Consider the following 26,019-nt stretch of genomic DNA (forward strand, 5'->3'; position numbering starts at 1 on the left):
TTTTATTCTCAGCTGGAATCATGCTTTTAAGAATCAGATCACAACACTTCAGGGGCAGGCAAAAAACCGAGCAAACCCGAATCGGAGTGAAGTTCAGGCGAACCTTTCTCTGTTCCTAGAGGCAGCTAGTGGTTTCTACACACAGGTGAGTTCTGAAACACTGGTTTCCGTACAAATATACAATCTGGGAGCAAGAGTTTTTACACTTTTGCCGTGATAGTGAATGTATGCAGCTCCTCTGCTTAGCTTGCGCTGTTTATTTTGTCAAACTTAGTATGTTCTCTCCAGCAGTTGCTTACTCTTGAGGCAGACAAGCTCCCATAATGCACTTGACCAATTGTTTAATATTGTACATGGAGAAGGAAGAGCATGAAGTATTCATTCCTGCAGCAGTCTGAGTCTAAAAATGATAAAATATTTATTATAAGTGAAGCTGGTAGACCAGCTTCTTACTAAGGTTACCTGATGCTTCTCGTTAAGACCCCTGTATTCAGTTGTGTGGGGGTTTTTTGGGGTTTTTTGTTTTGTTTTTTTAAGTTTGCCAAACTTTAACTGTTTGGGCTGAAATTTTCAGTGCTGGGTAATTGTGCCTCCTCCCGCCCCCCCCATTTTTATTTATTTATTTTTATTTCAGCCATAACCATTCAGCTGTTCCTGATTGAGATTAGGGAAAAATATACTGGTTTTCAATGTCAAAAAAAACCACCTGAGAACCTTTTCTTTGGAAAGCATTTGAGACACCTAGAACCTGATTTTTAGAGTATTTAGCATTATAGAGGACTTCATATGTTCAAAGCACAGCTCCCATTGATTTCCGTTGCAGCTCTGAGTGCTCAGTACTTCTGAAAATCAGACCAAGAGTCTCAAGTTCAAGCATCCATAAAATGAGAAACACACAATTAGTTAACCACCTTTTGAAAAGCGTGGCTTAAGTGACCTGACTAGCATCGTGTAGGACAGAGGTGGGCAAAGTACAGCCCCTGACCTCCTGGCCCGGGAAGCTGTCCCCCCTCCCCTGGAGCCACGCCGCTGCGCAGCGCAATGCTCTGGGCAGCGGGGCTGCAGAGCCCAGCCTGACCCAGTGCTCTGTGCTGCGCGGCACGACGCAGCTGCCTGTCCTGGTGTAGCCGCGCTGCCAGCCACCGGTGCTCCAGGCAGCGCAGTAAGGGGGCAGGGAGCAGGGGGGGTTGGATAGAGGGCAGGGGAGTTCGGGGCGTGGATAGGGGTTGGGGTGGTCAGAGGGCAGGGAACGGGGGTTGAATGGGGGCAGGGATCCTGGGGGGGCAGTCAGGAAGGAGAGAAGGGGTTGGATGGGGTGGCGGGGGGCGGTCAGGGGACAGGGAGCAGGGGGGGTGGATGGGGCAGGGGTCCAGGCAGGGGGAGTCAGGAAGGAGAGGGGGGGTTGAATGGGGTGGCAGGGGGAAGTTAGGGGCGGGGGGTCTGGGGGCAGTCAGGGAGAAGGGGCGGTTAGGGGCAGGGGTCCCAGGGGGGTAGTCAGGAAGGAGCGGGGCGGGGGTTGGATGGGGTGGCAGGGGAAGTTAGGGGCAGGGGGTCCAGGAACGGTCAGGGGACCAAGAGCAGGGGGTGGGGGGATGGATGGGGCAGGGGTCCCCCGGGGGGCCGTCAGGGAACAGGGCGGGTTGGATGGGGCAGGAGTCCTGGGGGGGGGGGCGCGTCGGGGTGAGAAGCGGGGGGATCAGATAGGGGGCGGGGGCCGGGCCATGCCTGGCTGTTTGGGGGAGGCACAGCCTCCCCTAACCGGCCCCTCCATACAATTTCAGAAACCCGATGTGGCCCTCAGGCCAAAAAGTTCCCTGATGTAGGAACTCTGGCACAAGGGATTGAATCCAGTTCTCCAGAGCAACTTTTAGCTGCCTTATCCCTGAGACCATCCTTTCCTTTTCTGTAATCCACTACATGCCTTCTTCCTTCTGTAACAAATAAGGGAGGGGTCGTACAGAGGAGTCTCCTTCACTACACAAAGTGCTTGAGTTTGTAACCTTAATCTTCCTCTAACATAGTTTTTTTGCATGTAATCTTAATAAACACAGCTACTACTGTTGTTGGTCCCATAATTATCCCTCAGCAATCTTTTGACTTTTGAAGGAACACCAGTTGCGGAGTTGGGGAGATGTTTCTGTGGTGATCAGCTGAGGCCTCATAGGTAGGGCCCTACCAAATTCATGGTCCATTTTTGTCAATTTCACGGTCATAGGAATTTAAAAATCGTAAACTTCATGATTTTCAGCTATTTAAATCTGAAATTTCACGGTGTTGTAACTGTAGGGGTCTGGACCCAAAAAGGAGTTGTGGGGGGGGGGGTCACAAGGTTATTGGGGGGAAGGGGGTTGTTGCAGTACTGCTACTCTTACTTCTGCACTACTGCTGGCGGCAGTGCTGCCTTCAGAACTGGGCTGCTGGAGGGCGGCGGCTGCTGCCAGGGAGCCCAGTTCTGAAGGCAGAGCTGCTGCCAGAAGCAGTGCAGAATTAAGGATGGTGTGGTATGATGTTGCCACTCTTACTTCTGTGCTGCTACCTGCAGAGTTGGTCCCTCAGTCAGCAACCGCCACTCTCCGGCTGCCCAGCTCTGAAGGCAGCAGCACAGAAGTAAGAGTGGCGTGGTATGGCATTGCTACCCTTACTTTTGCACTGCAGCTGGTGGGGCACTGCATTCAGAGCTGGGCACCCAGCCAACAGCTACCACTGTCCGGCCACCCAGCTCTGAAGGCAGCGCTGAAGTAAAGGGTGGCAATACCGTGACCTCCCCCTTAAAAATAACCTTGTGGACCCCTCCACCCCCCAAAACTCCCTTTTGGGTCAGGACCCCCAATTTGATAAATGCTGGTCTCCCCCGTGAAATCTGTATAATATAGGGAAAGCATACAAAAGACCAGGTCTCATGGGGGGAGACCAGATTTCATGGTCCATGATGCGTTTTTCATGGCTGTGAATTTGGTAGGGCTCTACTCATTGGGCTGTTTAAAAACTATTATGAAACTGACTACTTTACATAGAAGGTCATTCCGTTTTAAAAAGATGAAATTAAAATGATACTGTGGTGGAGATTTGATAACAGTAAAAGGGTTATGATTAATATTAAGGGCACTCAACTCCCTTACACTCCTGATAATCCCAACCGTAGATATTTTCATTTTATGCCTTTCCATTCCATGCAGAATGTAGGGCCTTTACCAGAGTCTTCCATCTTTGTCAGTCTCCTGAAGCAGTCTTAGCTTCTTTCCCTGTCATTTTGATAGCTTTCAGTTCTGCTTCTGTAGTGTGTTTCCATGTTATCCTTGGTCTAGGTTGCCATCTCTTACCCTGAGGGTTCCTGTCCAATGCCTGCCTGTCATGATATTTTGGGTCTTTCCATGTATGGCATAGTCATCTCCATTTTTGTTCCATAATGTCCTGTTCTATTGGCTTCTGTTTCATCATTCTCCAGAGTTCTTCGCCTTTTTGTTTTGGCCATCTGAGACTGAGGATATGTCTAAGGCAGTTTTTCATGAAAATTTGTAAGTTGATAGGTCTTAAGACTCCAAGTTTTAGCACCGCATAGTAAGACCGACTTTACAGTGGTGTTAAATATTCAAAGTTTAGTTTGGAGGACAAGATTTCTGTTTCTCCAGATTGGCTTTAGAGTTACAAAAGCATGGCTGGCTTTTGCTATTCTGGCTTTAATGTCTTGTACTTACAATGCTGCCAAGATATGTGACACGTTAGTCCTAGAAAGTGTTGTTGATGATTCTTTTGGGTTGATTCTCATAATTTTAGTTTTCTTGAAGTTTGTCAACCCTACTAATTGTGCATAAGCCCGGAGATCATTTGTGCTGGCTTACATGTCTCTGTGGGTATGGGATAGCAAGCTGATGTCATCTGCAAAGTCAAGGTGCTCTGACTTCTATGTGAAAGTCCATTGTATGACCCTTGATTGTTCTGTGGTCTCTCATATTACCAGTCCACTACCAGTAAAAAGTTCGTAAGACATCCTTGTCTGATGCCTATAGGAACCACAACACAGAATATCCAAAATATAGCTGCTTCATTTGCCGCATGAGGTCTGCTTAAATTCTGAGTATGTGCAAAGCTGCCATAGTTTTTCCTGCACAACCGCATGAAGCATTATGACTTTAATTCAGATTCTAGAAAAAGGAGTTCTTGTTCAGACAGTACTGGAGGATATGTGAGTTATGATGGGTGAGGCAGAGCAGACTCTCCTGTCTCCTGGAGTTCTCTTTTTGGGATATCTCTTATATTAATTAGCCAACTTCTGACAGTCTGAGGATTCTCATTGAGGCCTTACTTGTTTTTATACCTTTGTCTTTTGGAAGTGTCTTTCTTCCCTGAAGTATGCTAAAGTTCATGTTACTTTTATGCTGTGCAATAGGCTGTCTGTCTTGCTCTGCTCACTGCAGTGCTAATTGATTTGCTTTTAATTTGGAGACCTCACTCAAGCTGCTTATGCTCAGGAGTGAAACTGCTGTGCAGATGGCATCTTTGAGAATGAGTACCTATCACACTGTATATTGGAAGATCACTTCAGAGGTTTCTCTCCTCTTCATCAGTTGGAGATGTTCTGCTTTTAAGGGATTCTTTATCTTGCTTTTGTCCCATACAATAAGACTGTTCTTACTGTGTTTGAGCAAAAAGTACATTTAAAATGTAACTATAATGTGCATGAAGTAAGACCTTCACATTTATCAAATGACTAAAAGTTCAAGTAGGCAGGGGTGGAGTTTTATGGGCAGAGCTTGAAAAAGTACCATTAGTTTTTTTTCATCCACTTTCTTCATAGTTGAGAAGGACAAAATCCTCAATATCGGAAGAGCAATTGAAGCATTCTTGAAGCTGCTTTGAGGGACTTAACTCTTCAAGCAGCACATAAACCATAAATGCTTGATGCCATATGTATTTTCTGTGCTGCTGTTTTCTGTATTGTCTGGACAATTGAAGCAGACTTTGGTATCACATTTCACCTCTTAACCTTCAAGGATGTTCATAGCTATAACTTTGAAGATCGTTAGGAGCGACACATCTGTGCCTTTCTTGAGTAAAGAAAGTTGCTAAGTTGGAAACCATCACATCCAAGAACTTTTGGGATATGAGCTCTCTGTCCCCATCAGCTTTACCAGTTACAGTTTCCTTTTGGGCTTCCTATGTAGATTTAGCTGAGAATGGAAACATTCTGCTTATTCATCCTTGATAGATTGGCCATGATCTATGTGACCCTTCATCTTGCCAGCTGGAGAACATCCAGGGGTCAATGTTTGTGTCTTTGGTCTCCAACACAGATACCAGCTAACACAAGTAGTCCTTCTTTGTTACTTAGTGGCAATTCTGGTATACAAAGGCACATCGGAAGAGGATTTTTGCGTTTGTATGCCTTCAAAGGCTTTGTTTGAATTATTGTTAAAAGGACAAATGGAAGAAATGCTCTTACCTGTCCCAGCAATGCAGTTTCTATTTCTGGATTATTATTCTTTCTTAATCACAAGACTAATTCTGGATCGTTCTTTATTCATCATATCACATTTTAAGTTAAAAGTTTGAATCTTCTGTCTTGGAGAAGGCTTATTATTCAGTATTTACCTATTATGAATTAGGTGCTTTTCTTGGAAGAGACTCTTGAACCTTGCCAAGATGTTGCAGCCCAAGACGGGTACTTTCCAAGTGATTACTCAGACTCTGGAAGATTGTGCCAAATACATAAATAAGAGTTGACTGTCTCACCTGCCTGTCTTTTTGATTCAGTTGTCTGCAGCTAATATGAAGCTAAAAGACGCTTTATTCTCCTTTTTAAAATTATTCTGGGGAAAGTGAATTTACAGGGCTGCAAAGTACTCCTTACATCTCTGTCTACTTCTTAGTAATAAGGCTGTACATAGGTATTTCCGTTATGGTGTAACAAAATGCTCTTGGTTCAAGAGCTTCTGCAACAAGCCTCTAGGCAAAACTACAAAAACATTAACCAGGAAAGCAAAGCTCAGTTATTCCTCAGCACTCCCTCACATCAGCGTTCAGTGTATTTGATTCAGTAACAACTGTCTCTGCTTTGGAACTTGAGTCTCTCACCTATAGTTTTCGGCCTGGCGTTCTATCAAGTCAGACAAAATGCCAGAGGATGTCATGAACAACTAGAGAACTGTAGTGGGCACTCTCTTGGCCTTTATCTGAAGAGGTAGGGATGTTGAAACTGTTGTAGTTAGCATTCAGCTCTGCTCAATCAGATTAAAAATCCCTTTCCCTCTCAATTGCTCAGGTTTTAACTATATATTCCCTTTGCCTCTGGCAGTTGGCCACAAGAGCTTCTTTCCCATAAAGAAAAGGTAGTGCTCTCCTCCCATCCAACTTTTTGCTTAGTGATCTTGGACTTCCTTCTCCATGAATTTCATTAACAGTATTTTAAGGGAATGGGATCCTACACAGACTATAAATTTTGTGTACTCTTAGCTTTTATGTTGAGCAAAAAGCATAAGAATTTTTTTTTTTTTTTCAAGTCCGTTTCTTGAACTCTTTGGACCAGTCTAAAGGGGAATCAATATCTACGGATAGCAGAGTGTATTGACATGCTACAAAGAATTAGCAGCGTCTTGTCTTAAAGCCCATTGAACTAGGCCTCTAAAGCAGAGGTGGGCAAACTACAGCCCGTGGGCCAGATCCGGCCCATCAGGGCTTTGGATCCGGCCCGTGGGATTGCCACCCCTGTGGTGCCACAGGCCCCGCACCATTCCTGGAAGCCCCTGGCGCGATGTCCCTGCAGCCCCTGGGGGATGGGGAGGGGGCAGAGGGTTCCATGTGCTGCCCTTACCTGCAGGCACCACCCCCCGCAGCTCCCATTGGCTGGGAATGGGGAACTGACACCAATGGGAGCTTTGGGGGAGGTACCCGCAGGGCAGCGCACGGAGCTCTCTACCCCCTTCCCCCTCATGCACTCCCTGGGGCCACAGGGATTTGGTGCCGGCCGCTTCCAGAAGCGGCATGGGGCCAGGGTAGGCAGGGAGCCTGCCCTGGCCCCACTACGCACCACTGCCACCCTGGAGCCACTCCAGGTAAGCAGCGCCGGGCTGGAGACCGAACCCCAACCCCCTGCCATACCCCGCACCCTTCCTGCACCCCAGCCCCCTGCCTTGAGCCCTCGCCGCACCCCTCCTGCACTCGAGCCCTTGCTGCACACCGCACCCGTCCTGCACCCCAACCCCCTGCCCTGAGCCTCCTGCAACATCCCTCCCACACTTTGCACCTCTCCCTGCCCTGAGCCTCCCTCCCACACTCTGCCCCCCCTCCTCCGCCCCAACCCCTTGCCCTGAGCTCCTTCCTGCACACCGCACCCTCTCCCGCACCTTTTTGCTCAGGTCCTAATATACCTGTATGGCAGTTTTGAAGTATTGTGTACATCCACTGGACCTTGCTGTATAATTTGAGAATACGATGGATGCCCATTTAAGAAAGTGGTACTATAAGAATTCAGTAATTTTGTTCTCCTGTGAATTCTTTACCCAAACTAGTCTTTGGAGTCAGGAATTTCAAGGGAAAACCTAACTAGTAACTGCTGTTCTCAGAAAATATTTAAAAATGACCGTAACAGATCTGCATCTGCCCTCTGCCCCCTACTTATCTACCTCTGGGCAGTGAGGTGCGGGGAACATGCCTTCTTTATGGAGGTGCTCTGCATGGTGGGGTATGCAACTCTGTTGTTGTTGTTGATGCAGTAGTAGTAGTATTTGCACTGCTTTTACATTGCTGTGTTGATTACTGTCTGATTTTTATTATTAAACTAGGGCTTTTCTTCTAGTTATTACAGGAGCTGTGCACAGTGTTTAATGTAGACTTACCCTGCCGTGTGAAGTCCTCCCAGCTGGGAATTATCAGCAATAAACAGACGCACACCAGCGCCATTGTGAAGCCGCAGTCTAGCTCCTGCTCATACATCTGCCAGCACTGCCTTGTCCACCTTGGAGACATTGGTGAGTGTTTGGAGCAAGGAGAGATGAGATGCTCTGTATAGCATAAACTTGGAAAGGAATCCGTGCAATCTGTGCTGCAGCTAAATCGGGGCGGCCAACCTGTGGCTCCTTGTATAGGTACCGACTCCGGGGCTGGAGCTACACACACCAACTTTCCAATGTGCTGACGGGTGCTCACTGCTCAACCCCTGGCTCTGCCACAGGCCCTGCCCCCACTCCACCCCTTCCTGCCCCCTCCCCTGAGCCTGCAGTGCTCTCTCTTTTCCCCCCCGCCCCCCCTCCTGCATGCCACGAAACAGCTGATTGGCAGGGCTGCTGGTGGGCGGGAGGCACTGGGAGAGGGGTGGGGGAGCTGCTGGAGGGCTGCTGATGTATTACTGTGGTAAATTCTGGCTCCTTCTCAGGCTCAGGTTGGACACCCCTGTGCTAGACCAAGTACTCTGCCTTGAACTGCTGCCTGTAGACTGAACAGGTTGAAAGGTCTGAAATGTAATGTTGGAGTGTTAGAGCCCTTGAAAGACTGTGATGCACGAAGGCAGTGATATTATGAAGAGTAGCTTTCTAATGATTTGCTTAGACTTGTGTTTTCATCTAGAGGAGCTCTGTTTGTTGCAGAGATAGACAGTGAAAAGTAGAAACCTGTTAAATTGCAAGAGTTATTACAAGAATTTGTGCTGCAACGTTTAACAGGCATTCATGTCAGAGAGAGCATATGTTAAACAGTCTTTCCTACAAAGAACATGGTAAGAAGTCTAACTTTAATAAGCCTGGCTGTTATATTTTGCATCCAGGTACACTTAAGTTCAACAGGTTTATTCCATTTATAATTTTATTGTGGTGCTTTACATATTTAGCTTATATGATCCACACTAGATTAAACTTTTTGTAGAAGGGGTTATTGCAAAAGGCAACCTGCATCTACTTTAAAATTAGGTCTAGGTATTGAATACTCCGAGTGTCAAGAGGAATGAGGAGCATTCACAGCTTTTTGTGTAATGTGTCTGACACAGTGTATTTGAGGGTATTGAATAAGAGCTGGTGATCTGTGACTTTGGGACCTGAAAGAGGAGTGGGAAAGGGAGGGCAACTAAAAGTGAATTGATGTTCCTTGTACTCTTTCGGGTACTCAGTATGTAATCCTACTGTTTGTTTTAAAGTATTTGCAAGACATTTATGGGTCTCCTCAAGTAAACTGTATGTACTTGTAATCTGCAGGACCAAATACTTGGAAATGTTGAGGAGAATTTAGCCCTCTGAGCAGCAAGACAAACTGCTGTCTAAACTTGCCTTTCTTTCCTTTTTTAGCTCGCTACAGGAATCAGACCAGCCAGGCAGAGTCCTACTATAGACATGCAGCTCAGCTTGTTCCCTCCAATGGTGAGTCTGAGATGCCTCTATTCTGCTGAGTTTACTGTCCCAAATCAGTAAGTAAGGCATTTGCTTTTTTCTCCATAGAAAATGGAGAAATAGTTTTAAGATCTTGATTATTAAAAAAAAATAAAATACCAGCAATAAGTTACAGTAGAACCTCGATAATTCACACTTCACTAATCTGCATGCACCCATAGTTCACACACAATCTATTTTCATTTCTCAAAGGATTAATAGCAAAGTATTGTAGTGAGGTGTCGTAGTATTAAGACTGAGCTATGTTACAGAATATGCTATAGTACATTTATGCATTTTGTATGAAGTATTATTAAACCTATACTGCACTTGTCAAATGAACAAACATTCTTTGCTTTCTTTAATTATTTACTTACTAATAAATAAAATTCAGTAATTCACAGGGGGTCTCCAAGTCACTCATACAAGTTTGAGGTTGTTCTGTAGTTCAGCCTTCTGACTCCCTATTTTCTCCTGATCTCTCTCCTTATGCAGGTGCAGTGATATAGTACTGAATAGAACTAATTCAACTACAATGAACAGAATACAGATTCCCATTTGCTGCAGGTTGCTCTGTAGTGAGAAAGCAAACCACTTTTGAGCCACACCCACCAGGAGTCAGTTAGTGCAGTAGTCATCTAAAACTGACTTTTAAATTTTTGGAGCTGTCTTTTTTGTCCTATGTATTTTAAATTGTATTACATCAGTAACTTCTAATAGATTCTGGTTGGTATATTAGAGGCAAAACTTTTGCCTGGCCTTGACTGTACCTTCCTGCTTAGACAAAGTTTTTTTTATTATGTCATTTGCATCTGTTTTTACATTTAATAGATTTGTGAAAATTTGAACCATGAATTCTGTAGCTTGTGAATTATAGCAGTGCTGAGATGCGGCTGGGTAACTGGTTCAGCAAATTCATCTGATCTGTATAAAGGATATATAGGCTTTAAATGGAAGCTTGCTGTCCTTATAGCTAAGATTTAGATTGAAATAGAGCTTCTTTTCTAGAGCAAATAGCTTTGGTTACAGTTGAAGAAAAGATCACTTCACTCCATGAGAAATTGTCATCCTCTTCTCCCCTAGGTCAGCCTTACAATCAGTTGGCTATTTTAGCTTCCTCCAAAGGAGACCACCTGACCACAATTTTCTACTACTGCAGAAGCATTGCTGTGAAGTTCCCTTTCCCAGCTGCCTCCACTAATCTACAAAAAGCACTTTCTAAAGCACTGGAAAGGTGAGGCTGATCTGTTCTAGGGAGTGAGTAGTTATTCATAACTAACACTCTCTTTGCCTCTGTCCTGGCAAGTATTCCCTCCCTTATTTGGGGTGTGTGTGTGTGTATACCCACCGCAGATAAGCATTCATAGTACCAAATGTGCACACAGAAGTAGGAGATCACTGACCCCCATTCCAGCCACATCTGCCTTATATATGTATTGAGCAGGAGGTACCTGTATCTGAGATCCTCTTGGGTGGGAGCACCATTGGGGGGCAAGAGAACAGTATCAAGTTACCACCACATCTCTTGGGTAGGGGCAGCCAATAGTGGAAACTACCTCTTCTCTCTCACACCCCTGTCCTTTCTCTGAGAAGGGGATGCAGCTATTAGCATTGTTTCTGCCTGGAAGATCCTTAGTCTATGCAGCTATGTCTATTTACAAAAACTGAAGCCAACTATTTCTCTCAAACTGCAGTCGGGATGAGGTGAAGACTCGATGGGGGGTGTCTGACTTCATCAAGGCATTTATTAAGTTCCATGGCCATGTATATCTGAGTAAGGGCTTGGAGAAGCTGAGCCCTCTTCGAGAGAGGCTGGAGGAACAGTTCAAGGTTAGTGCCACACAAAATTCCTAATTTTTCACTTTGGAAATCTAACATCTATACAGGAATCTGATCTTTCACTGATTTAATATGCTGGGAAAACATGTTCCTTTAAGAAAACTGACAAAGTATTTCTGACCAGAGGGTAAGTGTTTTGCATCCTGAAATAGAACATGATATGCATGAGTAGGGCCCTACCAAATTCCTTTCTGGTCCATTTTGGTTATTTCATGGTTGTAGGATTTTTTAAATCGTAAATTTTATGATTTCACCTATTTAAATCTGAAATTTCATGGTGTTGTAGCTGTAGGGGTCCTGACCCAAAAGGGAGTTGCAGGGCCGGTCACAAAGTTTTATTGTAGGGGGGGTTGCGGTATTCCTACCCTTACTTCTGTGCTGCTGCTGGCGGTGGCACTGCTTTCGGATCTGGGCGGCTGCTGGCTGGGAGCCTAGCTCTGAAGGCAGCACTGCTGCCAGCAGCAGTGCAAAAGTAAAGATAGCATGGAATGGTATTGCCACCCTTTACTTCTGCACTGCTGCCTGCAGAGTTGAGCCCTCAGTCCGGCCATCCAGCTGTGAAGGTAGCAACTCAGAAGTAAGGGTGGCAATACCGCAACCCCTCTAAAATAACCTTGTGATCTTCCTGCAACTTCCTTTTGGGTCAGGACCCCCAATTTGAAAGACGTTGGTCTCCCCCTTCAAATCTTTATAGTATTGGGTAAAAGTACACACAAGACCAGATTTCACGGTCCATGACATGTTCTTCATGACCGTGAATTTGGTATGGCCCTATGCATGAGGTGGTGATAGTCAGCAGGCTGCAAAGATTTGGTGGTGAGGCTGATAATGGGTCAGCCCTACTCACCTACACAGACAGCATGATTTTTTTCTCCAGTTTAATATTGCTTATCCAAATGTGTTCTTCTGTTGGAGACACAAGGTTAATTAAAATTAATTAAATGTTTAAAACGTAGGCTGTATTCTGAGCTTGGAGTGCCACTTTTGATTCTCTGCTTCTTGAACTGGATGATCGCAAGAGATTTTGTGAAAAGCAGTTTCTCCCAACTACTACTATTTCATCTGATGAGTCTTCCTTAAATTCTTTAGTGAACTCTGAACCAAGAGCTTCCTCCTTTGATTTCCTACATTTACTCTTTAGTAGTAATTAAGACCATTTTAACCCTGCTCAAGCTGCCTCTCCTGCTGGCAAAGTTTACCCTTGAGAGCAGTGTTTGTTTTGAAAGCCTTCAGTTCTGTGCATGGAGTGGAACCATTCAAAACTGAGCTGTCTCCTCTGCAAAGTAAGAGTAACCAGTAATTAAGCACATCGCTCATAAGTTTAAAACTGTTACGTTCTCTAATTCAAACAGATGAACTTTTTTATGTTTACTCCAGACAATGTGACTTAGCTAGGTACAATTTAAAACAAGAAACTCCCCCACCCCCCAACTGTTCTTCACTGTCTCTTTTCTTAATTTTAGCCATTTTATAAATGGTACTTTCCAGAATGCTTATTAGTAATTATGAACAGTGCTCAGGCATGTGGAAGACTCTGTGGTACCGAACACATCCAAGGTGTGCAAGAACTAATGACAACCTGACATTGTGCATTACATTGTGCTGTGTATATATAAGCAACATGTTCTGTAACATGGCATTGGCTACACTGAGCTGAATAGTTTTAGCTTCCTCCTCTCCATGATATAAGAAAATCATTTCATCTAGCTGGGTTGTGAAGTGAAGCATGAAATCATAGATACCTATGGCTGGGAAGGACCTTTTAGATGTCAAGTCCGGCACCCTACAATGAGGCAGCACCAAGTAAACCTAGACAGTCCCTGGCAGGTGTTTGTCCAACCTGTTCTTAAAAACCTCCAATGAGTCCACAACCTCCCTTAGAAGCCTATTCTAGAGCTTGACTATCGTTATAGTTTTTTCCTAACATCTAACCTAAATCTCCTTTGCTGCAGATTAAGCTGATTACTACTTGTCCTACTTTCACTGCACTTGAAGAACAATTGATCACTGTCCTTTTTATAACTTCCCTTAATATATTGGAAGACTGTTAACAGGTTTCCCCTCAGTCTATTTTTTCTGAAGACTAAACATGCCCAGTTTTTTTAACATTTCCTCATATGTCAGGTTTTCTAAACCTTTTATCATTTTTGTTCCTCTCTTCTGGACTCTCTCCAGTTTGTCCTCGTCTTTCCTAAAGCATGGCGCCTATAATTAGCCAGTACTCCAGTTTAGGGCCCCACCTGTACTGAGTAGAGTGGGACAATTACCTCCAGTGTCATAGATATGACATTCCTGGTAATATACCCCAGAATTATATTAACCTTTTTTGCAACTGCATTACAGTGTTGACTCGTATACAATTTGTGATCTACTGTAATCCCGAGATCCTTTTCAGGATTACTAGCCAGTTATTTCCCATTTTGTAGTGGTGCATTTGTGTTGTTGTTGTTGTTGTTGTTGTTTTTGTTTTTTTCCTTCCATAGTAAAATACTTTGCACTTGTTTTTATTGAATTTCATCTTGTTGATTTCAGACTAATTAGCCAACTTGTCAAGGTAGTTTTGAATTCTAATCCTGTCTTCCTGTGACTGTCCTCCTTGCAACCCTCTCATCTTGGTGTCACCCACAAATTTTATAAGAATACTTGCCATTCCTTTATCCAAGTCATTATTGAATAGTACCGGACCCAGGACTGACCACTGTGGAACCCCACTAGATACATTCTTCCACTTTGACAGCAAACCATTGATAACTACTCTTTGAGTATGGTCTTTCAACCAGTTGTGCAACCACTGTATAGTAATTGTATGTAGACTACTTTCCCTAGTTTGCTTATGAGAATGTCCTGGGGGACTGTCAAAAGACTTACTAAAATTAGATATATCATGTCTACTGCTTTCCCCTATCTACTGGGGCAGTTAGGCTTGACTGGTCTATAATTCCCAAGGCCTTCTTTTTGTTCCCCTTTTTAAAGATAGGTACTATGTTTAGCCTTCATTACTCTGGAACCTCACCCATCCTCCGTGAGCTCTCAAAGATAATTGCTAACGGTTCTGAGATTGCTTCACCTAGTTCCTTCAGTACCCTAGGATGAATTTCATCAGGCCCTGCTGAATAGATCTAACTTAGTTTTGTTTGTTTCCTGTGTTGGCTTGCATTCCTTTCCCCTTGTTAATATTAACTGTGGAATATCTGGTCACGATTAACCTTTTTAGTGAGGACTGAAGCAAAATGGGCATTTAACAGCTCAACCTTCGGGATGTCATGAAACTGATGAAACGATGGGCTATATTTTCAGAAATATTTTTAGCTGTAGATACTGTATGGTTGGTCATGCAGCTAAACTTGAAGCTCTCTTTACATCCAAAATTATAAGGTTCGGACTGTTCAACAATACCAGCAGTCTCATTATGCTTCTGACTCCACTTGTAGAATTTAGGGTGCTGTATGCTCTTAGGCAAACAACAAAACTGGGCATGGGACTCAGAAAAGTCATTTTTTCCTCTTAGGCAACTAACTTTAGCTCGCTATGTGATTTTGTCTAAATTGATTGTGGTGATAGATTGGATATCAACCCTTATCACTATGCATCAGAAAGGTTTAAAGTTCGTCTTCATCTGCCAAAGAATGGCAGGTGTCTAGTGTTACTGTACTTAGTGAAGCAAGATCATTTTTGTAAACATCATGTGCCATTTTCATCACTATTAATAGTTCTGTCACATGGGATTAAATATGGAAACACTCATAATGCATAACCATACATCATGGTTGAATTTCCTGATTTATCTGTAAAAATCTTAATCATGACACTACATTTGCTGCTGTTTCATTTTTTTGAAAGGGAAAAAGATTAGCTGGTATGTTTCTGTGCAGTTTGTATAGTCACACATTTTAACGTAATCACTCTATTGCATGTTACATTTAAACTACATGGAGTGGGCCAGTCCCCCACAGTACATTCCATCTTATGTGTACAGGTGTAGAGGTCTAGCAAAGTCTGTCAGACTTAACTGAGCCCCTTCTGGTGCCATCTTAAGTGTATGTTTGCGCTGGAGGGGTAATTCGCTATTAGGGATAATCTAATAGCACTCAAAAAACATTTAGGATGAGTGCCTTCTCCCCAGTGGCTGAACCATTGCTAGTGCAGTACAGTAGTAACCACAAGTCTGAAATGTCAGTCAGTCAACTAACCCTTTCGGATGCATTCTTTCTGGGTTATAGTACACACTCTCTTATATAAATTTCTTTGTTACAGAGGTTGTTATTCCAAAAAGCCTTCAACTCTCAGCAGTTAGTTCATATTACTGTCATCAACCTGTTTCAACTGCATCATCTGCGAGATTTTAGCAATGAAACTGAACAGCATAGTTACAGCCAGGATGAGCAGCTCTGCTGGACACAGCTACTTGCCCTCTTCAGTAAGTACTGAGATTCCAAATATTTTTTTGTTTTCTTCTTTGCTTCCATATAATATACATTTAAAATGGATTGTTCCCTCACCTCCCCCACCCCCAATTCAGTTTCTATTTTTTCCATTGATTCACTTGTAAGGAGATACTTACCTATTTGTCCCACTGGATTTACCACCTCTCTTCAGTTGTCAACAGAGCCTTTTTAGGAAAAACAATTCAAAAAGCTAATGGCTGAACTTTGTGGTAAGAAGTAGTACATGGAAAATAAGAGATTATGATCTGCCAGTGGAATCTTTAAACTAAAATCATTTGGGTGGCTTGTTCTAAATAAATAGCCTTCAAAGTAGATTTATGGTGTAACACTTGTAAAAGTTGTTATGGATTCCTCTGTTATCCCTTCAAAAAGAAAAGGAGTACTTGTGTCACCTTAGAGACTAACAAATTTATTTGCACATAAGCTTTCATGAGCTACAGCTCACTTCACCTGTTATCCTTTCAGTTTCCTTTCTTGGAGTCCTGTGCAAGTGTCCACTGCAGAATGACTTCCAGGAGGAGTCTTGGGGTGCATACCCGCTTCCTGCTGTAAAGGTCTCGATGGACTGGCTGAAACTTAGGCCCAGTGTCTTCCAGGAGGCAGTGGTTGATGAAAGACAGTTGTGAGTCTCTCTCTTTTTTGATACAATTATTTTTTTTCTTTTAACTTTCAGTCAGTTGTGTAAGGTGATAGTGACTAAAGAAGGATTAATGTGAAGAAAGTAGTGAAGAAATAGACTGAGTCCCTTAACTGTTCATTTACAGACACTGAGGTTTTTAAAAGTACAGAATTTTTGCAAAGAAAATTGTGGGTTCTGGGTGTTAAACTAGATACAGTATTTGCAAATATATAACCATTGTTTTTTAGATTTTATTCATAGGTTAGAAGGGACCATTGCAAACATCTAGTCTGACTCCGGCATAACATAAGCCAAACAACCTCACCCAGTAATCTGTTGGTTTTTTATACTCGCTCAGTTAGATTTACTGAGGCCGATGACTGTAAAATGATCTTCCAAAAGTCATACATTGAGGCTTGGATGGTGCTAGAATCCAAGATTCTCCCATAATCTTCAATTTTGTACTGAAGGTCAGCACAGAGAGCATCTCATGGTGTTGCTCTACTCTATGCTCATAGTACCATAATTATAGGCTTTTTGTGGCACTGCCCAGTCTATTCTACAACTACAGCAATTGTTTGATTTTGTTTGGCTCTATGGATGTTTTTCAACACCTAAGTGGCTATTATTTTTCTCTCACACACTCTCACTCTCTCTCTCTCTCTCTCGATGTCTTTAAAAAACCAAGGTGAAGTACAGTGACTGGATTAATTGGCACTGCCTGAATAAATGCTAAACTTCACAGTAAGAATAGAGTATTGTATACCTTAATAAAGAGAAGGCTGCTGTCATCCTTGGGGGTAAGTGGCCACAATGGACAGAGCCCTACAAAAGCAGTGGGTATAGCATAGGACTGGGAGTCTGGAGATATAGTCTGTTCCTTGTTCAGCCCCTAATCGTGTGGCCTTGGGCAAGTCACTTAACCTCTCTCTGCACCTCAGTTCCCTGATTGTCAAGTAGGGATGATAGTGCTTACTCACCGCTGCAAAGTGCTTTGAAATCTGCCCTTAAAAAGTGTGATGTACCGTTTTCCCCAACAGTCACTCAAAATTTAAAAAAAAAAAAAAAGCTTAGGGAAATTTTTATCTTCCCATAATCTTCCTACTTCAAAAAATAAAGACCTCTCCATGCTTCATTTTGCCAAATCACAGGCTCAGGAAAATGAAAATGAAATCTGAGTTCAACAGTTTTTCAACTTGTTCCATCATATGTTCAGTTTCCTTTTATAGACTGCAAGTATAATTTAAGGGTTTCAAAAAGAGAGGCTCATGAAAAAAACTTAAAATGAAGTAAAATCGACAGATATTAAGTTCTTCATTGATGTGTTGTCCACATGGATTCCTCTCTTACTGCAGGTGCACCCCGTGCACCTGAGATCAGATTCTTCTGGCCATCCGTTTCTACAACTTGCAGGGTTTTTTTCCATCTCCACCTAACCCACAATACCTACCCAAGTTCTTTCTTACCGCCCTTGGCAGAGAGATGGAGTCCTTTCAGTCTGCCTGCTTCTCTTCAGTTCAGTTGCAGTGAGTGTTTAGGTAATACAGCTGTCAGGTTGTTAACTTTTAGATTGCCTGTCGGTTTAAAAATTTTCTTTTTTTACTACTTTCTTTTACTAATTTTTCATAGATAATAGGCTAGGAGCCGCCTCCTCTCTCTCCCATTTGTACGGAGACTTGAGCTGTTATGGTAGATGTTAAATCTCTGGGCTTTAGGAATGCCACTCTGTGGTGCTGCTATTCCATTCAGCAGTCTAAGTGGCTATTTGGTTTAGGCAAATGTCATATCCCTGACCATTGCTTATTTTGCTGCTCTTGTTCCAGGCAGACTCATAAGGTTAGGGGTGCCTGCTTAGTTACTACTTCTGGAGGATTTCAGTGAAAGCCTCATCAGACCCAGAGAAGGATGTGGCTGAGGCTCAGTCTTTCTCCAGTCTCTCTCAGCTCATGCCCAAGCCAGCTGGGATTTCATCCTGAGCTCCAGGGCTGAGAGGTCTAAGGCACCAGTTGTCGGCTTCAATCCAGTTGTTGACTACTTCAGGCACAGCTAGGAAGGAGCTTCACATTCCAGAGACAAGATTAGACATCCTCAGAACCAAGACACAAGAGTCAACATGTGTCTAACTTGTTTCAAGCGCCACAGTCAATGGCATCCAAATAGCCCAAGATGGATTCCTCTGGAATCCTGTTACTGGCTATGAAAAGAGTATCTGCTGATTGCCTTTCCTCTCACACAGACTCTTCCTCACTCTCTGTACCCTGCATACACTGCATCTGTGGTCTTTTTGGCACAGTTAGTGACCTGTCTGTGGACCTGGTGCTGAATTACCCTTGCTGGGATGGTACTGGATTCCCCTCAGCAGTGCAAACTAGACTTTTGACCACCTAAATCATGGCAATGCATACAGCAGTTGAGACATCAATACAGTATACTTCCCCTTCCCAACTACAGTGGGAATCAGGGATGGACTCCAAAGATTTCTCTTTGAGCAGGAAAATGTATGGGTCCCTGGTATTCTCCTGTGTCCATTGATTCAGTATCCAAATGCTTATCAGTCATAGCCCTGCTGGGCACATTGGGGTATGAAGTGGGTCTGAGAGATTGTCAGCAACTGGTATTGCATACAATTCCATTTTCTTCCTGCTGCCCACTCGACTGCCCTGTCCCTCTTCAGGAACCCCTCTCAAGATACTGTTGAAGCAAGAAGGTGGATTCTTCCACTGCTCCAAGATGTGGGGGGAGATTTAGAATTCAGGGGCAGGTGGGGTTTTTAATTCTCATTATTTATTCTTCCTAAAGAAAGGGGGTTGGCAGCCCATTCTAGATCTTTGGTGTCTCAACAATATACTCCTGGCTCACAGGAAATCCCTCAGATTCCTAGTAGGAACATCTCATTACCAGTACTGGATTCTGCCCTTTAGTCTTTCTCAGCATTGAGGGTGTTCACCAAGTACCTGGTAGTCATAGCAGCTCATTTACAGAGACAAAGGAGGAGTTTATTCATATCCTGTTGAAGGGTTGATCTGAGGAAGTTCAGCACGACAGGTGGCCAGTGCAGTTCAAATAACCTTAAAGTTCTTTGCCACACTAAGGCTCAAAGTCAACAATGAAAAATCCACATTCAGTGGACACTTCTTGTGGGACCATGATAATCAGATCCATGAAGTTCTCTCCTCACTAAACTAGTAGAAGGACCCCCTTCAGGTGTATGAGGAAGTACTCTTTGCTGCGCCTCTGCCTACTAAGACTCTGGGGACAGATGGCTCCATTGAGAGATGTGGAAGGCTCATCTAAGTCACCTTCAAACACCAGGCCTGTGGTCTTCTTAAGAAGTTTTTCTGCACATAAATGTCCCAGAACTCAGAGCCATTTGACTGGCATGCAAAGCATTCTTGCTTCTACTCCAGGGATCTACAGTCGAAGTGCTAACAAACACCACCACAGTTATATATTATGTCCGCAGTAGAGGAGGAGCTAGGTCATCTGCACAAGAGAGCATTCAGCTCTATTCCTCACCCACTGATGTCACTGGCCCTGCATCTTCCAAGCATTCAGAACTTGCCAGAAGATCACCTCAGTGGGCAGTTCTCAGACAATCACAAGTGGTCAGTTAAGGACTCAGTGTTGCATAGCATTTTTTGCAAGTGGAGATACCCATCAATTGACCTATTTGCCACAGGTCAGAAAAGAAGTGTCAAGTGTTCTGTTCCATTCTGGGCTCTATCAGATTCCTTTCTTATCCCCTGGACACTGGGACTAATATATGCTTTCCCCTAACATCCTTGAGAGACCTTAGAAAACTGAGGCAAGATGTTGGATCAATTGTGATAGCCCCTGCATGGGCCAAGGAGTTCCAATATTCGGATCTGGTGAACCTCTCCATGCAGCCTCAGATGACTTTGCCTGTGCTGTGCAACATAGTCTCACAGCACAATGATTAGATCCTTCACCCTGTGTTGTTAATAGCCTGGATGTTGGCTCGCTGACATCCACCAGAAAAAGCTCTTCAGTAGAAGTTTAGAACATTCTGCTCCAAAGCAGGAAAGCCTCAACTACATTGACTAATAGCCAAGTAGAAAGTTTTCTATTCTGCCATCGGGACTAGAAGTCTCCCTCAGCAACACTCATTTCAGCAATATTGGACTATTTATTAGCCCCCAAAGCTGGACTTGTCAGTTCCACAAGCTGCAATATCTGCATATCACTTTCCTATCCAGAACCACACTATTTTCTCACCCTACAGTGGCTAGATACCTTAAGGGCCTGATTCATGCTTTCCCCCAGTTTGGGAGCTCCCTTTTTAGGACCTCTATAACATTAAAAGGTTGATAGGTCCCCTCCTTTGAGTGCTTAGCAATCTGTTCCCTCTGCCACCTAGCTATGAAGACTGCCTTTCCAGTAGCCATTACATCAGTTTGAAAGGTAGTAGAGATTCAGGCCCTCAGGACAGGGCTCCCTTAAACTGTGTTTCATAAGGAAAGGATCACTCTTAGGTCTCATCCCAAGTTCCTGCCCAAAGTTGTTTAAAATGTGTGTGTATATCAATTTATTCATCTTCGTTTTTTTCCCCAAGTCTCATTCAGTCTCATGGGAAACTAAATTTCATACACTCGATTTAGTCAAGGGATTGTAAGACTACCTTAACAGGACAAAAATATTTTAGGAACATACTTAAACTGTGGCCTTCTCAGAGAAAGTGAGTGAAGGGTTAGGCACTATCCTCTGAGAGTCTTAGCTCTTCTTCAACTGTATAAGAACATATTATGAGTGAGTTAGATCCACCTAGCCGCATTAGAGCTCATTCTGCTAGACATCAGGCATCCTCTGCTAACTGTTCCTATTTCTGAAGTTTATATGGTTGGCTACATGTATGGTTCACTCATTTACAAGACACTATTTTTTGGTAGAGCCTTCCAGATCAGATGCTGCTTATTTCAGGGCTGTTCTCCATTCATTGTTCAAGTAGGACTCCTAGTACCACATCCAAGCAAACAGACAACTGTTTGTCACCTAGAGTAGAAGTCGTGTGGACAATCTCTCAAAGAAGAGAGAATGGTTACTTACATTACAGTAACTTCCATGACATCTTCAAGATGTGTTGTCCATCTAGATTCCATGACCTGCACTCCTTCCCCACTACTATGGAGTCCTACACCTCTAGGGCTCTGAACTGGTGAAGGAACTCAGGAACATTTGGGCCTGCTCTGCTGTTTATGTGTTTGGGTGAAGGTATGAGAACATGTAGGGGACAAGCACAGCCCCAACGAACACCTCTGGTCAAAAGAGTCTAATTATGCGTGCATGAGGCACGTGCATAAGGAGTGGAGTCCATGTTGACAACATATCTCTAACAACCATACTTACTGTAAGGTAAGTAATCAGTCTTTCAAAATCATCTTTGATAGTAAAAATTTTTTGCCCTGTCGGGGGGAGGGATAGCTCAGTGGTTTGAGCATTGGCCTGCTAAACCCAGGGTTGCGAGTTCAATCCTTGAGGGGGCCATTTAGGGATCTGGGGCAAAAATTGGGGATTGGTCCTGCTTTGAGCAGGGGGTTGGACTAGATGACCTCCTGAGGTCCCTTCCAACCCTGATATTCTATGATTCTGTGATATCTCCTTCATTCATCAGACTTGATCTTTTTCCCTCCTTCCCTCAGAACAGATGAACGTGCACTATTCCTTTTTTCCCTCAAAGTAAAAAGTTCTGAATTCTGCTGTGAGAAGGTAGGACACAGAGCCTACTTAAAAATCCCTCACTTTTGCTCAATTTGTCTACATGCTCCTATTCTCGTAGTAAAGGGGCAACATCAACTTGATCACACTGGTCTGATTGTTATACTTTCGTTAGTTGCAAGCAATAGCCAAGATTAATATAACTGAAAACTTAGTGAAATAACCTTATTTTTTCTCAGCAAAGAGACACTGTGACTACATCCATAGTAAAAATTACTAAGAGCTGTCAAATGCACAACTTGAACTAGAGGCCCTAAAAAGGGAGCTCCCAAACTGGGGGAAAGCATGAATCAGGCCCTTAAGGTATCTAGCCTTATATTCAAGCTGACCATGTCTCTTTAAAGTTTTTCTCGCAGTATTGCTAATAACAAAAAACTTCCTTTAGGATAAAAAACCACTTTTTTTCCTTTTTTCCCTTCATTGGTTCTCCTGAAACCTGTATCTGTTGGGTCTCTGTAATACTCTAGTGCAGTAGTTCTCAACCTGTGGTCTGCGGATTATGTCTAAGGGGTCCATGAAAGACTTACACTGAAAACTGACTGAACAGAATTCAACTGTATATACAGACAATAGATTTCCAAAGGGGTCCGCACCTCCATTAGAAATTTCCAAAGGGGTCCGCAAATGAAAAAGGACCTAGTCATACTTCTGAGGCTTTCCTATTATATAGTAAAGCTGTAAGTATCCCTGTCCTATTTATTTGAAAACATCTCTATCAGTCTTAACTGTACTTATTCTTGGACTCATTGGGGAAATAATCCTTGTACTACATGCAGATTTAGAATTTTCTGTACTCTGAAAAATGCAGAAATACACAAGTTCTCAATCCTGAAAGTTTATGTGCTTTTTCTTGTGGAGCATTGCTCTTACCTTAAACAAAACAAATAGCTGATAAAGATTTTTCTTCTGCTGAAACCATATTACCCAAGGGCAGGAATCTTTAATCCCAGACAGGAAAAGAAATATCCATAAAATACCAATTCTAGTGTGTGGCTCTTCACAATCAGGTTTCTGGCCACCTCTTTCTGTTGGAGTTCCACAAGCTGCAATATCTGCATGTCACTTTCCTATCCAGAATCAGGTTGATAGACAACTTTAACAGAATGTCTATTTCATTCTTTTAAAAATATTGTACAAGAGTTTGTTCCCTGTTGATATAAATGAGACAGCAGCCAGTGCACTTTGGAAACTATTTTAAGTAGGCCTCCTAAGTTCTTTTTAAACATTTTACACCCACATACTAGACTCAAAAATAGCTAAAGCAGAGATCTACTGTTAGTAAAGACTTTTTATTAATTTATTTCAAAAGGCATGTTGAAAGTATGGCAAGTATCATGGATGAGAACTACACGGGTGATATTTATACTCTCCACCTCTATCCCCCTCACGCCCTACCATACAAACAGAATGAGGGTTTGTTACTTACCGTAATTTAGATCTAAAAGGATTTGATGGACTTAGAAAATCAACATTTTTACATTCACCAATCTCAGCAGTCATTCAGGAAAAGTGGCTGACCTACCTTCAGGGTACATGTTTGTATTTCAATTCATCATGTGGTAGATAATGACTAAGATTTACTGAAAAAGGTCAGATTCATTCTGAGAGCTCTGGGCATGCCTTTGACATAGAATGCCTATTGCTTTCACAGAATTGATGCCAGTCACTACAGGATATAAATGTTAGTCCAAGGCATTGACTGGCAGAGGGAAGGGAAGATGAGGGGATCTGTCACAGGAGGCAAATGAACTGCAATATAAATATTACTGGTACACTTGTAAAGTTTGAGTCCTGTGGGACCCTGACAAATTAGGCACAATGAAAACTTGAAATGGATTAGTGTTCTTTAATCTCTGCTCCGCTTCCTCACTTCCTTGAGGCAACAAAACTTGGGGGTTGTTTGGTGAAACTGCCTAGAATATAGTAGGAAATACTTTCTCCTTCATCTGACACATAACTCATCTTTATACTGGTGCCAGCCCCTTGCTCTTTTGCGCACACTGTACTTGGTAGTTAACACTGGCAGTGAAAAGATACTAACTCCTGTTCTGTAGCCCAGTTTGCAAGTATTTTTCCATGAAGGGAGCCATACAACTGGAAGGAGTCTCCAGGCCAGAACCATGCCTGCAGAGACAGAGTTTTAAGAAATCTTTGAGCTCAGTTGTAGGGGCGGGAGGCAGATTGTGAAACATGAGATGGGATGAAGATGCAGGTTATTTCCAATATGGCTACTATAGGAGTCCATGCTCCAGGATGTGTTTTGCAGGATGTGTTTTACAGGCTATTCAGGTTTTTTAACCCTCAGCAAATATCTGCTGGAGTCACTAAATTCTTCTGTGCTAACAGAGCTGTAAGCTCAGTTAACCAATCTGCTCAAGTTCAAGGTGGCTATAGGCTCTGTCAGTACGGCTAATGGTGTTTTGTAAGCTCCTTTAGCTGGACCATTCTGTTTAAAGGAGGTTAGGCTTTGTAATTTTCTGATCTCTGAGTAATTCTTGATTTATCTGGTCTTCGTTTCAACCTGTATTGTTTCACTGAATTTAAATGTATGGGGAGTGGGGGAGAGCTTGGGCCCTCTGCCTTGCAGCGGGTGAGGGGGGAGGGAGGGAGGGTAGAGGCTTCTGTCTAGTGAGGAGAGGGGTCTCAGGGCTTCAGCCCCTCAGGCTTGGGCCTTCAGCAGGAGCAGGGTTGGAGACCCGTCTAGGTGTGCCATGGCTCTCAAACTTCTGAAGATTGTCATATGTGGCTTGGAGGGTCAGTCAATTTGGCCACCCCTGCCCTATGGTCTACAAAAGCAGCCATACACTAGCAGAAATGCAGACTATACTTGCTACATAGAAGTCCTCTGTTTTGCCACAGACCCAACTAGAATTCATACTCCTGGAATATGCCTGTCTTACCCATCAGAACTTTTCTCCACCTTCTTCCATTTCCACCGCTACTGTATATTTTCATATCTCACCATGAGTCAGATTTGGAGGGTTGGGGAGTGTAATAGTACTGTGCTCCATTCAAGCTCATCTAGCAATCCCAGAGTACCATGTGCTTGCAAAACAAGTAGCAAGATGGTTATCAATGGTTGATTTTAAGCCTGTTGATGGCAATTAAATGTTAACATGCTATTGAGATAATGGAGTATTTCACATTTCTATTCAAGCTATTTTCTGTCTGTCTGCAGACACAGGTTCACATCTGAAAGATTTGCTAATTTATGCTTTCATTTATTTTAAAAAAAAATATGCAAAAACTGTTAGGGCCCCAGAGAATAAAGGCATTCCGCAGAGTGCCGAATCAGTCCATCCCTTCCATCTCACTGTTGCCATGGACCCAATGGACCCACATTTGTGTACCTCACTACGCTTTTATTTTCCTTTTGGCTGCAATAAGACTTGACTATCCATAGGTAGATGGATATGCACTATTTCCCCCTTTGTTGTAAAATCAGAGTACTTTATTTCATTCTCAAACAATTGCCTCACCTTATACGTGCCCCATAGAGTAGTCCTTCAGATTTGACATCAAAACAGAGTGGTGTCTATGCAAAGTATTTCCAGTCATTGCACCGACTTTAGCAGGGCATGCGTCTAGAGTGAAGGTAGTTTAGTGTTCAACTTAAATCCAACCTGAACTTAGGACTTGTGGTGGTCCAACATCTACTTCTAGAACTACAATATTCTGTTAAGGTTTTTGAAGTAATGAGTCTGCCTAACCCTAACTATATCTTACGGAAGCATTTTGTCTCTGAACTGATTTTCAGATATATTCTCTTGAGAACAGTCAGCTTTGAATTGGAAAGTACGAACTACAAACAAATGCTGTGAACTCATTCCCCTAGTATAATATTTTAAAATCAAGTGACACCTGTGGTTTGTTTCTCTCTAGCTGGTAAATGCACTTGCCATACTTCCTGAATTTGGTGACAGGAAACTGGGTTCTTTGGTTATCTCAGACTGCCTTTTGAAAGCATTTTCCTTGCATCTCAAAATTCTATCCTTCCCTTGACAACACTGAGAGAATATCATTTCATTGCTGA

General features: G+C 43.1%; 1 protein-coding gene across 8 annotated transcripts in view; it reads left to right on the forward strand.

The window, feature by feature from the left end:
* Positions 1-26,019, forward strand: part of SMG7 (SMG7 nonsense mediated mRNA decay factor) — a 98,653-nt gene that overhangs the window by 44,882 nt on the left and 27,752 nt on the right. For all 8 annotated transcript variants that reach the window (XM_037906175.2, XM_037906177.2, XM_037906176.2 and 5 more), the window contains 7 exons: positions 13-145; positions 7,793-7,964; positions 9,270-9,341; positions 10,434-10,584; positions 11,045-11,180; positions 15,444-15,606; positions 16,100-16,256. In XM_037906175.2, coding sequence (XP_037762103.1) covers positions 13-145; positions 7,793-7,964; positions 9,270-9,341; positions 10,434-10,584; positions 11,045-11,180; positions 15,444-15,606; positions 16,100-16,256 — 984 coding nt within the window. The remainder of the gene's footprint in view (positions 1-12; positions 146-7,792; positions 7,965-9,269; positions 9,342-10,433; positions 10,585-11,044; positions 11,181-15,443; positions 15,607-16,099; positions 16,257-26,019) is intronic.

The sequence above is a fragment of the Chelonia mydas genome, chromosome 8 (genome assembly GCF_015237465.2).
Source record: "Chelonia mydas isolate rCheMyd1 chromosome 8, rCheMyd1.pri.v2, whole genome shotgun sequence".
Taxonomy (NCBI): Eukaryota; Metazoa; Chordata; order Testudines; family Cheloniidae; genus Chelonia; species Chelonia mydas.